Raw genomic sequence first — 17,184 nt, 5'->3', positions numbered from 1 at the left:
AGAGAGTGGACGCAAAATTGAAATGCAAGAGAGGCTAATGTCTGGGAGGAGACAGGAGCCCCTAGTAAGGGTCCTTGCTCTGACCCTTGCTCCATTTTGATTAGGATCAGAATGGGCGTGCACAAGGATACAGTGAAACCGTGGACATTAACTCATGGGCGTGGGAAAAAGAGGTTTTGAAGATATGCAGTGTTAGGGGTTTGGGTCAGTACAAAACAAAATTCTGGTGCTTGCCTGGAGGTTGTATACAGCAGACAGGAGGCGCCACCTCTGTTTACCTAAACTGGCCAAGAGGACAAGAAAGACGAAGCATGCTACCTCAGGGTCAACAAGGCACCTTTCTTTTGCTAATTAGTTCCACTCAGGGCAACTTCTGCTGGCTGTTTTCCATAGTCCTGTTTACCTGTTTACCTATTTTGGTCCTTCCTTCCTGTGAAAGCAGCTTTCTGCTATTTTACTAAGTTGGGTGGCATTTCAGCCCTGAACACCTAATCTTGTTTACCTCATTTTTGATGCTTTCATCCTGAGGCTTTTCTATTCCTATATCTTTGTCCTGTACTGGGAGCCTATGCCCTGTTTACCTAATCTTGTTTACCCAAACTTGGGTGTGTTCATCCTGTGGCTTTCTAATTCTTTATGCCTTGTTAACCCATCAGTGCAGTCTCAGGGAATTCCTAAGTTTATTCCCCACAATTTCTGTCATGCCTAAAAAAGCAATGAACTGTGACGTGTTTTCTAAGAACTTTGTTTCTAGTAGTCCAGTAATTATGTTTTTGATGATTACAAGATCCATACAATAATAAACTTTAGTTTGCCTTGTATGAAGTATACACTGAGGAGCCAAAAGTCCTCTATTTTAAAGGATCTTTTTATGGTAAGGAGTTTAGATCAGGACATGGAGAGTCATTAAAAGTTCTTAGATAATTTTGATTACAGTGCAGCTAGTATAGACTGAATGGTGATAAAGAGGTCAACCAAAATCCTTACTGATACATGTTAAGGATTCAGCTGAAGGCAGCAGCCTTACGAATGAAAATGGAGAGGAGTCAAAATTTTGAAGTAGACTTGATGTTGGGAAATGAGAAGTCAAGGATGACTTCGGAGTTCTTGAGTTAGTGAATAGAGATGACATTAGTTGATGTGGGAGGCCAAGGTAGAGCCTGGCGTTGTTGAATTTGGGGTGCTTATTGAAGAATTCAGAGATAATGAAAACGGTGTATGTAGTATGTAAAACCTGGTGTTCTCAAGGGTTTGGTCCTCATGGTTTTTTTGTCCGCTGTCTCCCTGGACCCAGCAAATGAAGATGGAATCCTAAAGAACACCCAAGTTTTAATGGAGATGAAGAATTGGGTAATGGTGTAAGAACTATGCAGGTAGGAGAGAGACACAGGAGTAAGTGGTATGTGGAGCCATCAACTGAGGCTTTTTTCCTTTACTAGGGTGAGATTTGGAGCACAGGAACAATGCCCAACTTGATTTAGCATCTTATAAATAGCTTGGCGTATCATATTTGGTGTTCAGTAAGTCCTTGAATGAATGAATGAATGAATGAATGAAATGAAATAAAATATAATGTCACTATGATGCAGAGATTGATTAAAATAGAAGAAATTATTACACATTTCAAACTAGTATATGTGTGTCATTTACCTTTTATCTATTTGTAGTCTTGTTTATAGCTTATTGATAACATTTGAAAGTATGCCAGCACATGTAGGCAAATACAGGCATATTTTTTCCAGATATCGCAGTTTGAATTTCCCTTGTTTTTAGCCTGTTCGTAGTCTTGACTATTGGGAGTAAGGATTGGGAAGAAATCTTTCACATGGTGATACCCAAGTTTTATTGACAAATGTAAATATGATTTTTCAGTTGACCTTTTTGATAACTTTCATCTGAAATTCTTTACTTTCTTGTGTCTGGCTGTAAAATACATGCTTATTAATTTTCATAGATTGATTAGTAAGACCTACTGGTATTTCCCATCTGCTACCTACATGCTACCCACTGTAAAATGTTGGAAAATGTAGATCTGAATTTGCCTTATATATTCTTTGAGGTTCTGTTTTTTAGTCACTTTCTCTATCATTCTTCCCCCAGTGGACATCTTTGGGTATCCAGAGGGGTGTGTCTTATAGTTAAATGTCAGGAGGAGATAAAACGCTCTTGTAAAGAAATGTTAATGCCTGAAATAGCTTATTGGAAGACCTCCAAAGTAAGGAAAAAATTCTAAATCTCATTCTACACAACCTACTAAGCCTCTCTACGTCTTTATTTTTCCTTTTTATTTTTCTCGATACTTGTTACCACCTTTTTCTTTTTCCTTTGTCTGATTTGTTCTTTCTTACCCTTCTCTTCTGCCTCATCTCTCCTGTACAGATAAGTAGATACAATATCAAATTGAAGTTTAAAGAGTTTCTTTTTTAGTAAATACATTTTTATAATTAAAAACTGAAGTGAGATTGCAATTTTTTTTTCAAAATAATTTTATAGTTTTTATGTTCCTCTGATATCTGATTGATTTTTAATTATTCACTGATCCTTAAAGAAACAGGTTTCCTTTTCCAGGAGCATTCAGCATATAAACTGTGTGGCATTTACTTAGCAATTTGAATTAGCCATTGTACAATTCTCTGACTTTGCGTTTTCTATTATTTTTTTAAGTTTATTTAAGTAATCTCTATACCCAGTGTGGGGCTTGAACTCACAACCCTGAGATCAAGAGTTCTGACTGAGCCAGCCAGGTGCCCTCCTTTTCTGTTATTTTAATTTCACTCCTTGATCTACCTACTTGTTTACATATTTATTATATTAAAGTGTCCACTTATTGTAAGATTTCAATTGTTTTTGAAAAGAAAGTATTAATTAACTATGAAGAAAAAATTATCAAATAGCGAAAACAATTTCTGTAAAGTGGAAATCTATATTTTTTAACCTTTTATTTTTTATGGAAGTAATTCTTTTTTATGAGCTCTGAGGTAGATTCAAAATTTGAATGAATTTACCTTCAGCATTTTTTATGAGACTGTACTGGAATTTTTAAAAAATTTTTTTCTTTTTTAATCTTTATTTTTGAGAGAGAGAGAGGGAGGGAGGGGTGGACAGAGAGAGAGACACACACAGAATCTGAAGCAGGCTTCAGGCTCTGAGCTGTCAGCACAGAGCCTGATGCGGGGCTTGAACTCACAAACTGCGAGATCATGACCTGAGCTGAAGTCGGACGCTTAACCGACTGAGTCAACCAAGCCACCCCTATTGTATTGGAATTTTTTATAAAAGTAAGGTATAGTATTTTTCCAAATCTGGATTCCTTTTGATGTTTATGTACAATTCCCCTCACTTCCCTCTATCAAATCCATCTTGGAAAAGTGCATAGGAAGCATGTAGGAGTGGGTGTCAGGAAACCTCTGTTCTGGTCCAAATTCTATAACTTTGTTCTGGATTGTCTAACCTCATTTAGTTGTGTGTGTGTGGTTTGTTTGTTTGTTTGTTTTTGATGTTTGGAGACTCTGAAAGTCAAATTTGATTATATCCAAACAAAATACTCCTGCTTGAACATTTATCAAGATCAAGACTTCATTCCATATAATAAATTCTCATTATTCTTTATAATCCTGCCATTTACCGACATTGTGATCTTGGCAAAGTTACTAAACTACTGAGACCATTTTGTATTCTGTTTATGATAATAATGTCCACCTTGTAAGGTAAAGGTTAAATTGGATAGTGAATATACTTTAAAGTACTTAGCTCAGGTGTTCTGTAAAGCTATTGTTAATTTTCTTATAATTTAATGACTTTAGTAGAAAAAACAGTCACAAGTCTCGCATGTGAAAAGGCATGAAATGTATGAATCACATCAATACTGTATTTTTGTGGTAATTACAATGTAAGGAAACATCACGGTGTTTACATACTTTTATTTTAGAGCCCACACTAAATTTCTACAGGGGCTCTTAAAGAAATAACAGCTTTGTTATTTGGTTTTACTAGATGCTTTGTTAAGCATCTTAAAACTTTTAGTAATTAAGAAATGTATTCCAGGTGAAATTTTGTCCAAAAGAATCATTTTGTGGAATTGCTTTGCTTTTTTTGGTTCTATATTAATGTTTGGAAACTTGAGGTACCCAGAGGGCAGTTAAGTGTATTTGCTAAGTATAAATAACACACTGTTAAACTGTTGCATAGGGGTAAGCAGATTTGATAGACAAATCAGATGAAAAGTACCTAAAAAGACTTATGGTGTTTGTTTTAATCCCATTTGTGGCAGTTTGTATGTCTGATATTTTATAATCCTGTTCATCACTTTAAAAATCTGTCACAGTAGTGTCAGAAAGCATGTAAAATTGTTGACTATTTTATTCTGCGTGGACCAGATTTAAAGGTCAACACTACTCTTTCACGTAGGTTATGGGTGCTACATATGCTTTCAGAGCAGTAGTGTGAGGAAGCTTGAAGTGGGATGGCAGGACGGCCTCATCCTTATGACAGTAACTCCAGTGATCCAGAGAATTGGGATCGGAAATTGCATAGTAGACCTCGTAAACTTTATAAACATTCAAGGTAGGTAGAAAATATGTATTTCACATATCAAAGCTCTGATAAAATTGACCTTTATAAAGAACCAAACTGCATTTGGTTGTGGCAAGTCCTGCAGGGGTTGGGGGCTGGTTTACAAAGAATTATGTTTGTATTCCTCCTTAAAAAACTTGTACAGAAGCATTTCTTTCCTTTTAATTTTCTTATATTTGTATTTATAATTTTCTTATTTGTATTTATTTGAATTTTTGTTTCTAAGTAATGTTAAAATCTCCTTAGTGATCCTGTGAATAAATGCTATAATTAATTTAACTGTGAACCCTGGCAAGACAGGTTAGTTCTTTGTATTTAAAACTCTCTAGTTGAAATTTATTTTGTGTTCTAAGTATATTGTCTGTGTAGATTATATATAATAATTTACAGGCTATGTCATATTTTGTTGTCATCTTGATACTAATGGGAAAATCAGTCTTTCTGCAATGACTCTACAGGTTCATTTAAAGTTTGATGCATTGAATGAAATTCATTTCAAAAATTTCAGCCCATTTATATATTATATGTAAGGCTTTCATTTTGTGCTGTGCAGCTTAATGAGGAATACTTCATTTAGAACACTTCATTATCTGATAATTTACTGTGTTAATTGGCAGCTCATAAACCTCACATATTGCAGGTATGTAAGCATGTTTTCCTATAGAGTATTGTGCTTTGTGAATATTTACTTAGGGAATATTAACAGGCATTTAACTTACTGGAATGTAAAGTTCTAATCTGATAACTGTTAGTAGTTTTCGTGAAAATGCCATGATATTGAAATCCTGTTTGTAATTTTTTTTTTGAAATCCGTTTTGTAATTTTAAAGAAATAATCCAGGTACTTTTAAGCCATATGCTGTAGCTAGAAAATATGAGAAATTGGTACTTTTTAAAAAAGTCTCCTGACGAGATGTCTGTCTTTATTGTGGACTTTTAATGTGGTGAGGTCTTGAGTGAAAAAGTTAAGTTGACTTATTAATTTATAAGTGCACAACAATGGTATGAGTGTTTTTTGGTTTGTTTTTTTGGGTGTGTGTGTGTTTGGGTGTGTGTGTGTATGTGTGTGTGCTTCAACCAGTGCTCTAGTACTTTTTCTTTATCCTGCTTATATGGATAATTATTTTGTCTTTGAGATTAAAGAGAAATTAGTTTTATCTCATTAAGTGTGGGCTATTTATATCTGCTATGTTGTATACATTTTCCAGGTGAATTCTATGTTATCCTTTCTAGTTCTTAATATTTTTTTGCTAACGTACAGTACTACATTATATGTAAAATGGTGACTTCATATATAGGTAAAAATAAGCTATTGTTTATTTTATAAAAGGTGCATGCATACAATGAGGAAAATTTATAAAAACTAACAGTATTTTTTTTTCATTCCTGTATTTCAGTGATAAATATCATAGCTCTTCTTGATAGCTATAGCATCAGTAACTTTTTGATGCTTTTTTTCACGTAGACTGCATCAATATTGGTTGTTTCAGTGAAAAATATTAAAGAGAAATAGAAAAAAAATACCAATACATTATTTGTTTTAAATGAAAAGACCGTGAACTCCTTTGGGCTTATTTTAACCACATTTATGGAAATTCTGCCCAAGGGAAAATAGCTTACTTTTAGAGACCTCTTGATCTTATACACTTAGGAACATATGACTTAGGATACTTTAAAAATGTATACAATTTGACTTTTTAAAAATGGCATTTTTTTGGAATCGATATTAAATTAATTGGGAGATTTTACAAACTAACAATCAGCAAATATTGTTAAGAACTTGTACTCATTGCAGGAGAGATTCAGAAGTTTGTCAGGGTTCAGCTTGCCTGGGTGGCTCAGTTGGTTAAGCAACTGACTTGATTTCTGCTCAGGTCCTGAGTTCGCGGTTTGTGAGATCAAACCCCGTGTTGGGCTCTGTGCTGATAGCACAGAGCCTGTTTGGGATTCTCTTTCTCCCTCTCTCTGCCCCTCCTCCACATGCATGTGTGTGCATGCACTCTCTCTCAAAATAAATAAAATGAACTTAAAAAAAAAACTTTGTCAGGGTACCAGCATGGAATGCTTTAATATCCACACGTGGAACAATTAGAGGACAACAGGGCACCGAACTGTGGTAGTGAGTTGTAGTAAAATAAGAGTTCAGAGAAGGATTCAGTATCAACTTGAGTGGGTAAAAATGAGACTTGAACTAATCTTTGGATGATTAGGTAGATGGAGGACATTCCTGCCAGGGACTTTCTGTAGGTAACTGTGACTAGATTGGAAGGTGGAGCTCTATGAATAGGAAGTATTACCGTCCCCATTTGACAGATGAAAAAAAAAATGATGTTAATAAACTTGCCCAAGACCATCCAAATTCTAAATTGCAAAGTTAAAATTTATAACCAAGTTTCTCATTCTTTTTATTTTTAAAAATGTTTATAACTTATTATGGTACATTTTAAATATATGCAAAGTAGAGAAAACGGGTATAATAAACTCCTCTGTACATATTTCTCAACTTCAGGTTATATCAACTCATGACCAGTTGGGTTTCATTTATGCTTCTACCTACTCTCATCCTTTTTTTTTTTTTTTTTTTAATGTTTTGTATTTTATTTAGGGATATTTAAGTGAAAGAAAGCCAGACTAAACACGGTTAAAGTTAGAGGTTTGTTTTTCTTTTATGTAAGTTCACAAGTAGGCAATACTTGATGTGGATTTAGTGGCTTAAGTATATTAGGATCAAAAATCTCTGATATTCTTTGTTTTTTCTCATGATTGCAAGATGGCTCCAGCCATCATGTCTACCTTCCAGACAAGAATGAGGGAGAAGGGGGCAATGGGAAAGGGGTTTCATTTGTATTAGGAAATTAAAATTTTCAGAAATTTCTAGCAGGCAGGCATCTACTTATAAATTGTTGGCTAGAACGATGTCATATGGTCATCTCTGGATCATAGAGGCTAAGAAATATAGATGGTCGTGTTGCCACCTGAAACTGAGTTGGGGATTTAAATTTATAAAAAGTAAATGTCTTAGTCTGTTCATGCTGCTATAAGAGAATACTGTAGATCAAGTGACTTATAAACAACAAATTTATTTCATATGGTTCTGGAGGCTAGGAAGTCCAAGATTAGGGTGCTGGCACATTTGATATCTAATAAGGGCTCCCTTCCTGGTTCAGACAACTCTCTTTTTGCTGTGTCCTCACATGGTAGAAGGGGCTAGGAATCCTCTGGGGTCTTTTTTATAAAGTACGAATCCAATTCATGAGGGCTTTGTCCTCAACCTAATTACCTCCTTACCTCCAAATAGTATCACATTGGGGGAATACATTTCAATACATGAATTCGGCGGGGGGGGGGGGGGGGGGGGGGGGCACAAACCTTCAGTCTTTAGCAGCAAAGAAATGAGCATTCCTTATTTCTTAGTGATTCAGTTTTTACACATAATTTAAAAAGTTGTCTTGTTTAAACTTATATTTTGTTCTATTCCCATTTTGGAATTGCATGCATTTTTCAGTCTTTTTTTCTCCCCCACCTTTACTGGCAAGTGTAAAAATAAATTTCTTGAATTCTAAAAGTAATAACAATAGTTACTATATAGGTATGCTTACCAGTGAGGTTTGAGGGTTTAGTGGGCATTGCCTTGTGGTTTCATTTCCATCTAATAAACTTTAAGGTACTTTCTTCTCTGAATTTTCTTTTGAATGTAGATTTGGTATGTATAGCATTGTGATATAAAAGACAAGACAAGGAAGCTAATCTCAACACGGATGTACTTCAGGGTGTCTCTTCCCTCTGGCTTAAGCAAGTGCATACAAATAAATGGGTTAATAAATTACTGAACTTTGTTTCTTTTTGAATAGTTGTGTAGTTAATACTTGTGTAGAGGCCCTTGTAGCTTGCTGAAAGATCCATTTCAGCTGAAGTGTATTTGGCCTGAATTGCAGCAGCTTTCTTTAGAAATTACAATAGTTTTTGTATTTAAAAAGGAAAAAGAACACCTTTTCTGTACAACTAGCATTAAAATGGCTAGATTGACAATATGCTTATTAAAAGCTCTTGAATATTTGAATTGGGTTAAATACAACTATTTAAAACTCAGAGCTGCAGTCTGCTCAGGTTACTAAAGATAAACGTATCATACACATTCAATATCAGACTTTGCTGCAAGGTTTCATTCCCACATACAAGTACGCATGCTCATTTCTTCTGAGACTGCGTGAAGATTGAGCTTTACAGTTTCCTTTTTAAGCCACTTTGTAGTCTCAGTTTAGAAATAGAAAAGTTTGGTTACTTTAAAGAATAGTTCTTGAGTGGATTCTTAAAGTACACAGAATATTTTTCCTTTGTTTTTTAAAGAGAAGCTTTACTGCCCAGAATGAGTACACAATAAGATATTGAAAGGAAAAGAAGAAAGTTAGCTGCATCCTAGTTTTCTAAAACCTGGCAAGCTGGCAGAGCTAGAATTAGCATTACAGATGGCATTTGGCAACATAGCTACATATCACTAAGCCCTCATCTCCTGAGTTTTCTTCAGCCTGTCTATCAATTACAATATCCAATCACTGCACAGAGATGGAGAAATGGGATGATCACAGCTCACACGATGCTGTTTGGTTAGAAACGTCAGTGCTGCACAACCCACGGCTGAGTCAGTGTCTGTGAGAAAATGAACTGAATTAATATGTAGAGGGGGTTGTAGCTCTGAACATTTGCAGCCTAAATAACCGCAATAGCATTATTACATAGTAGAGGGAGGAAAGCTAGAGGAAGTCTGTGGACAGGTGAGGTAGGGGGAGACTGCATATTTTCTGATGTTCAGAAGAATCTTGAAGATGATGGAAATATCAGATGTGCTAAAGTTTCCTAGTAATGCCCAAGGATGCTGACCTGGCTTTCAGTGCTGCATTGTTTGAAAAAGCAGAGTCCCTTTATACTCTGATTTCAGAATTTTTTTCTTGTTTTTGTGTGTCTACCTTGGCATATACTAAAGTAAGGTGTGTATTCATTTATTACATGATATCACTGGGTTATAATTCTATACATCTATGAATATGAGAGAGATTGAGAAAGATGTTTGGCCTTTATTTCATTATGATCATTTACTTTTCTGGATGAAGAGATCATATGTCTTGATTGTCAGCTTAATGGCAAGTTATTTAAAATCAATGGAGTGTGTTTTTACTGTTTTCATGGGTTTGATGTTTTTTATTTCGTTTAAAGTGTTAGTAGAATCTTCATGTAACTTGAGAATGCATTATGTTTGGTATTGTTTTTTATGACTATCATAAAAAATTTAAGGAAAGGCTAATTTAAAATAATATTTTTAATATGTTTGAAAATGAAATTCAAGATATACAAATAAAATCGTTGAAATAATTTCCTAAAGAAGGGGGTAAATGCATTTTTACTTTTGGATGAATTAATCATTAGTTGAACCACTTACATGTAGTAGTATTTTACAAAACTGAATACATTTGAATGATGACTTTTAATTGGTTAAAATGACTTTTTTTCTAGTCTTTTAGAACGTAGACTCTGAATAAGATGCTGCCATTGAAATAGAGAGTAAATCAGATAAGTTTTTGGATTATTGCAAGTTTATTTTCAACCACACAGAATTTATAAGTAAAGATAATTGTTCTTGTTATGAGATTTTCAATCTTAACAGGTGACATTGCTTACTTTATTTATATTTGGAAATTTTAGCTCAGTATTAAACAATTTGACTAATTTTTTTTCTTTTGTCTTCATTATCCCTAGCCTACTGACCCTCATTTTGTGGGGGTTGGGGTGGGGGGGAGAATATACATTTTAACATTTTTTTTTTGTTTTTAATGGTTTTAAATGGTTCATAACAGACTTTCCTTGAAATGACGGGAAATCCTTGTGATTTCCCCCCATTTAATTTTTAAAAGTTTGAATGGTCATCTTAATGGTTGTCACGACTTATTTATATATTTAGGCTAACTGGTATCTTGTGTTGGCTTTTTTTGTGGTTTGGTGACCAGAAATGTTTTTCTAAGCTTGTTTTAGAAATAGAGTTATAAAAGCAGAAATCTCAAGCTAGACCTTTTTGTCTAATACTTTATAGAATATTTTCTTTGGTTTTGTTGGTTCTCTTAAAATAATAATGCCTGTGTTATTGTAAAAGTGATACATATTCATTACATGATTTATAAATATAGAAAGCACATAGAAGAAAACAAAAATGTTATGCTGTGATCAAAAGAAATATACTTTAAATATTTTTGCATCTAACCTTTTATTGTGTATATAAAAATATAAAATCACACATATCTTTAAAAGTGGTTTTGAATTATTACTACTGTATATACTGTTATATAACCCTTTTTTTAAACAATCATGAACATCCCCTTTGTCACGAAATAGTCTTTTATAGCATAATTCTTAAGAACTGCATAGTGTTTTGTGTGTATATATTTTTTAACTTGCCAATTTGAGTTTTCCCAACTTTTGATTAGAGAAAAGATATCATGATTCTATAGGATAAATTTCTCTTAAAAAGGAATAATGTCTTAGGGAGTTAAGTACAAATGTAATTTTGATATTTTTTGGACAGAAAAAGATCCTTAGTGTGATTACACAATAAACTCTTTAAAGATATGCACTACTTTTAAAACAGAGCAAATAGCTAAGATTGCCATAATAAAGTTTATAAAAAATAAATCTTTATGAGAATTAGGAAAGCAGGAGCTCAAATGAGCTGAGATGTTTAAAAAATGCAAAGACCAACCAAAGGGTTTCTTATAAAACATTTAAAAAGGTAATCAAGGAAAGTGTAATAATAATGCCTAGCAATGAAGGAAGAGAAAAAATCCCTTAGCTCTTAGGAAGCTTCTCTTTTAAAGAGGAAGAACAAACCACCACTACCACCAATAATACATAATAACAAAGCAAACATTGCTATGAAGGACATAAAAGACAACATGGGGATAGAGATAAAGAATACATCTAGTTAAATGGATTACCTTCTCAGCTAGTTGAAACATCTTAACCTTTACAAAAGGAAATGCCTATAAAATTTTAAGGTTATTGGTATTTGTGGTTTCTAAAGGTTTTAGAATACAAGAAGTACTAAAAGATAGGGGAATCTAGGTCTGATTTTGAGAAGTAGAAGATTTTAGAACAAAAAATGAAAGGGTAGTTTTATGACTAACTTGAAGAAAAATAGGTTAAAAATGATCCAGAATGGGTTTGCTAAAAATAGATGGTCAGAGCAACTTTGATTTTTTTTTCTGATGCAGTTGTTTGACTAGTAGCAATATAATGTATTTGGACTTAAGCTTAGTTTTTGGTAAAGTCTTTTTTTATATCCTTGGGTGTATGGTGAAGGAAAAATGAGTTAGCTACAAGTTGATTATGTTAACATGATTTCAATTTTGAATGACCCTACCCAAGATTAATGATCTTGGAAGGTGGCTTTGTTCTTTGCTTTGTCTCGTTGCACATCTGGAAAAGGCAAATTAACAAATTTATAGGTGACCATGAACAAAGAAGGACAGTGCATGATCAATTAAATGATCCAGTATGATCTCTGAGTTGGTATTGTTGGACTAAATTAAAATGAATTTTTTTTTGGAAATCTACGTAAGACCTGAAAAACACTAACATACATTAAGTTAGCATGGCTTTAAAACACTGCACATGGAAAAGACCTGGGGGTGGTTTTTGGCAGTAAACTTGATACAAAAGTACAATATAACTGCCATCATCCCATTTTCTCCCCCACCCTCCCCACTAAAAAACCATCATAATTAATGGAAAAGAAGGCTAGAGCCACTCTGCTGTACACCAAAGTATTGTCTTTAGTTCTATGTATATTCAGAGGAAGGATGTGAAGAAGTTAGAAACCTTCTAAGTTTAAGGAACTGATTAGAGGTCTTGGGGGCAACCCTGATTGATATTAAGGAATCTCGTTATAAGAGGCATCTTCAGATATGTGAAGATTTGCCCTTTGGAAATGACATTAGACTTGGTTTGAGTCAGACTTGTTTGAGATTGAAGGCATGAGCTCTAAAATTGAACTGCTTCGTTCCCATCTCAGACCTGCCACTTAATTTGCTATCTAATTTTAGGTGAATTCCTTAGCTTCTAAAGCTTCCATTTTCTTGGGGAGCCTGGGTGGCTCAGTTGGTTGGGCATCTGACTTCGGCTCAGGTCATGATCTCACTGTTTGTGGGTTCGAGCCCCGTGTTGGGCTCTGTGCTGACAGCTCGGAGCCTGGAGCCTGCTTGGGATTCTGGGTCTTCCTCTCTCTCTGCCTCTCCCCCACTCATGCTCGGTCTCTCTCTGTCTCTCAAAAATAAAGCTTCCATTTTCTCAACTGGGGATGGTTTTGAGGATTAAATGAAAATATATGTAAGGTGCTCAGAATTGTGCTTGGCATGTATTAACTGCTTAGATCTTAGTGTTGTTGTTACTGTTATTCGGTCCTAGTAGATAGGGCTAGGACAGTGGTTTTCAACTAGAGGCATGATTTTGCTCCTCATTTGGCTGTGGCAATGTCTGAAAGACATTTTTGGTTGTTAACAACTGGGAAGAGGGAGTGCTACTCATACCTAGTGGGTGGAGGCCAGGGGTGCTACTAAACATCCTACAAGGCACAGGACAGTTCCCCCACAACAAAGAATTAACTGGCCCAAAGCCCTGAACTAGGGTCGGATGACAAGGTTTAATTAAGCTTTAATGTTAAGAAAAACCATCTAAGTCAGCTTTCCAAAGGTGGAACAAAACTGTTTAAAAAAAAAACAAGTTACCCTTCCCTGTCATTAACAGCAATAGGTCAGCCAATTCATGAGAACTTGGTAGATGAGATTCAGAAACGAGATAGGTGTTTAGATTACATTTCTAAAAGGGTTTTCCTGAACTTAGATTCTGTGTTTCTCTAGTTATTTCTCATGATAATACTTAGGCATATTGAATGCCCAGTGTCAAAAGGCCTCTGATGTAAATTCTCTCATTCTTTAATTTTATCAATCTAGTTTAGTTTAGCAGGGTAGTTTAGATTTTTAATTTAATTTAATTTTTATTTATTTTTTTAAGGTGGTTTTATTGAAGCATGGAGACAGGACCCATGGGCAGAAAGAGCTGCCTAGATTTTTAATTTTAATTCTTTTACTGCTTAAAATTTTAGCATGAGGCATAGAGAAGGGAATTTAATGGAATAAGTCTGTTTTCAAAAGGACATTTGGAAATATGAGTGATTGTGGAGTTGCTATAATTTCTCTCTAGAAAGGTGTTTTGTGAAACTAATTAGTTAAAATATTCACAATTTGATATATATTTCTAAAATGAAATCTTGTATTTGTATTTCATACCTTTCTTCCCACTGTTTTATTTCCCCCCTTTAGTAATAAGTAGGATAGGTGCTCCAAAAGGTTTTTAAAAATAGTAATTTTTGAAGCACCTTTAACAGTATGTGATTATGTATGCATTATAATATTACTCTCAGTCATGAATAGCAACTGGCATAAAGTACTCAGTATATATTTGTTGAATGAATGACTAATCAATAGATACAAAATATATCTGACCATTAATTTAGATCTGTGGAGTTTTTAATAGTGGTTAGCTATATTTTAAAGCTACTTTATAATTTTCTATGGTAGGGAGCTGCTTGAGAATGTCAAGTATTTGGAGATTCCAATTCTTAAATTTTTATCTCTAACCCAGACCTCTCCCCGGAACTTTAGACTTATGTGTCTAACTCGTTATTTGATGTCTGCATTGGATGTTGAATAAACATCTCATTCTTTAACATGTCTAAGATATATGTATCCTTTTCAAACCTAAGCTTCCCATTGTCATTCTCATCCAGGAAATGGAACTTCCATTCTTTCAGCTGCTCAGACCAAAATCATAAAGTCCTCCTTGACTCCTCTGTCTCATATCCTACATTTGATTTCTGAAATTTCAAAGTCTTTTTTTAAATGTTATTTTTGAGAGAGAGAGAGAGCATGAGCAGGGGAGGGGCAAAGATGGGGGCGGGGGAAACCGAGGATCCAAAGTGTCAGTGCATAGCCCAGTTCAGGGCTCGATCCCACGAACTGTGAGATCATGACCCTAGCCGAAGTTGGACACTTAACCGACTGAGCCACCTAGGCACCACTGAAATTTCAGAGTCTTATTCTTCAAAATATCTAGGCTAGTCCACTCTGCCATGTTTGCTGCTACAACTCTGGTCCCAGTCGCTTTTAGCTCTCACCTGGATTATTTGCAGTAGCCTCTGAATTGGTCACTTGATTCTACCTTTGCATCCTTTCTTGCATTGTCCACTTGATCTGACATAAGTTAGATTATGTAATTTACAGTTAACTGGTATCAACAGCAAAAGCCCTTTATTTATTTATTTATTTATTTATTTATTTATTCATTCATTCATTCATTCATTCATTCAAATTCAAGTTAGTTAACATACAGTGTAGTATTGGTTTGAGTAGAACCCAGTGATTCATCACTTATATATAACACCCAGTGCTCATGCCAACAATTGCCCTCCTTAATGCCCATCGACCATTTAACACACCCCCCGACTCACCTTCCCTTTAGTAACCCCCAAGTTTGTTCTCCATATTTAAGAGTCTCTTATGGTTTGCCTCCCTCTCTGTTTTCATCTTATTTTTCCTTCCCTTCCTCTATGTTCATCTGTTGTGTTTCTTAAATTTCACATATGAGTGAAATCATATATTTGATTTCCTCTGACTTATTTCACTTAGCATAATACACTTTAGTTCCATCCACATTGTGACAAATGGCAAGATTTCATTCTTTTTGATGGCTGAGTAACAGTCCCTTGAATGTATGTATGTATGTATACACCGTGGATATATACCACATCTTCTTTATCCATCAGTGAACACTTGGGTTGATTCCCTATCTTGGCTATTGTAAATAACCAGTAAACTTGGGGTGCATATATCTTTGTGAATTAGTGTTTTCATTTTCTTTGGATAAATACACAGCAGTGGAATTGTTGGATTCCACCTTGTTGGATCGATCATAGAATAATTGTGTTTTTAATTTTTGGAGGAATCTTCATACCTTCATTTTTTGTGGAACCCTTCCACTATGGCTGCACCAATTTACATTCCCACCAACAGTGTACAAGGGTACTTTTTTCTATTGAACTTTCTTGCTGCTTGTTGTTCCCTGGAGCTGCCTTACTAGACTTGTTGACAATCTAACAATGGGATTTTTTAGGAAGAGAAAGATGTTAGGATTTAGAACTCATATTAAAACTACTCTTGGGCTGTATTTCTTGCTAAAGTTGTTTTTAGTGGGGAAATCTGGGATTTAAGTAACATTTAAAATATTTCTATGGGAAAAATGGATTAAACAACAGACTTACAGATGACCTTTGAGACCATAGCTCAGTCCCCAGTTGAGAGCTTCCCTTTTCAGTAATTAGCCTTTGTTCCTTGGGAAACTGACAATATACTAAGCAGAAAAAAAGCTTATAGAAAGGCTAATTGACAAAAGGGGGTGGGGCGGAAGATGAGAGAAATTTGCATTAAATTTGTTGAAAATAGACTTAGAAATTTGATAGCATTTCTTATATCATCACAGTTACTGACACTCAATGTAGAAATGGGAAACATTTTCTGTAAAGGGGTGAATAGTAAATATTTTTGACTCTGTGGACTACACAGTATCCATTATAATCACTCAGTTTTGCCATTATAGAGTGAAAACAGTCATAAAAATGTATAAACGAATGGGCATAGTTGTGTTTTAATAAAACTTTATTTACAAAATCAAGTAATGGGTTGCAAGTGGTCCATGAGTCATGGTTTTGAATCTCTTAACACCTTAAAAACTATAAACAGCTTACAGATTAAGTGCTTAAAAATATATTAATATGAAATCATTTAAAAGGCTTAGTTAAAAAAACTAAAACATAAAATATACTTGTTATAGTAATAAAAACTTAGTTTTCCCCAAAATAAAAATAGGCTTTAAAATACTGCTTTTTTAAGGACAGGCTAATGGATAGGAACATCTAATGCAAAATTTACAAGGATGCTAACCTCACTTTTAAGAAACGGTATATGTTAAAAGCTTGATTAAGTGTTTAAAACACCTTATAAACTGTAAAGCTTTGTATCCCTGTACACACACACACACACACAGCAAAGAATAAGCAACCAGTGAAGGGAAATGCTTAGATATTATATGTACCCTGAAACTTCAGCTAAGTTCAACAAACATTAATAAGATGCACCAGGTTATGATGTTAGTTGCTGGAAGTGTTTAAATATAGGCAATATAATTGCTCAAACTAGGAAAGTGCTTTCACATAAGGTTGTAATATGTGTGTACTATATAAGGGTGCCACACAGAAATGAGTATCATTCACTTTATAGATATTTTACTTTTTGTGTATTTATTACAACTAGTTTCTCTTGGATACCAGCAGCAGTGCTTAGTAATATCAGTTACTTCCACTGCTTAGTAATATCAGTTACTTCTGAAGATTTTTTATGTATCATTTCCCTCCATTTTCTCTCTTCTCTCTGAACATATATTATTTGAATGTTGACCTCATTGATTAATTCTCTAATTTTCTCATCCTTTCTCTCTTTATTTTCTATATTTGTCTTTC

General features: G+C 34.4%; 1 protein-coding gene across 13 annotated transcripts in view; it reads left to right on the top strand.

The window, feature by feature from the left end:
• BTBD10 (BTB domain containing 10) overlaps positions 1–17,184 on the top strand; it is an 87,269-nt gene that overhangs the window by 20,291 nt on the left and 49,794 nt on the right. For 4 of the 13 annotated variants that reach the window (XR_006208610.1, XM_042959348.1, XM_042959343.1 and 1 more), the window contains exon 2: positions 4,408–4,563. The exons of 4 other annotated variants lie outside the window; for them this stretch is intronic. Coding sequence is in view for 8 of the 9 variants with exons in the window: in XM_042959348.1 (XP_042815282.1) it covers positions 4,463–4,563 (101 nt within the window). In the remaining variant the exon portion in view is untranslated. Of the gene's footprint in view, positions 1–214; positions 1,374–1,395; positions 1,855–1,886; positions 2,216–2,725; positions 2,745–4,407; positions 4,564–7,945; positions 9,557–17,184 lie in introns of those variants that run through there. 5 more of the 13 variants (XM_042959346.1, XM_042959347.1, XM_042959345.1 and 2 more) reach the window with 5 other exon arrangements.

Source organism: Panthera tigris, chromosome D1, assembly GCF_018350195.1.
Source record: "Panthera tigris isolate Pti1 chromosome D1, P.tigris_Pti1_mat1.1, whole genome shotgun sequence".
In the NCBI taxonomy this organism is placed as follows: Eukaryota; Metazoa; Chordata; class Mammalia; order Carnivora; family Felidae; genus Panthera; species Panthera tigris.
The sequence above is the reverse complement of the archived record's forward strand: the minus strand, read 5'-3'. Positions and strand labels throughout refer to the sequence as shown.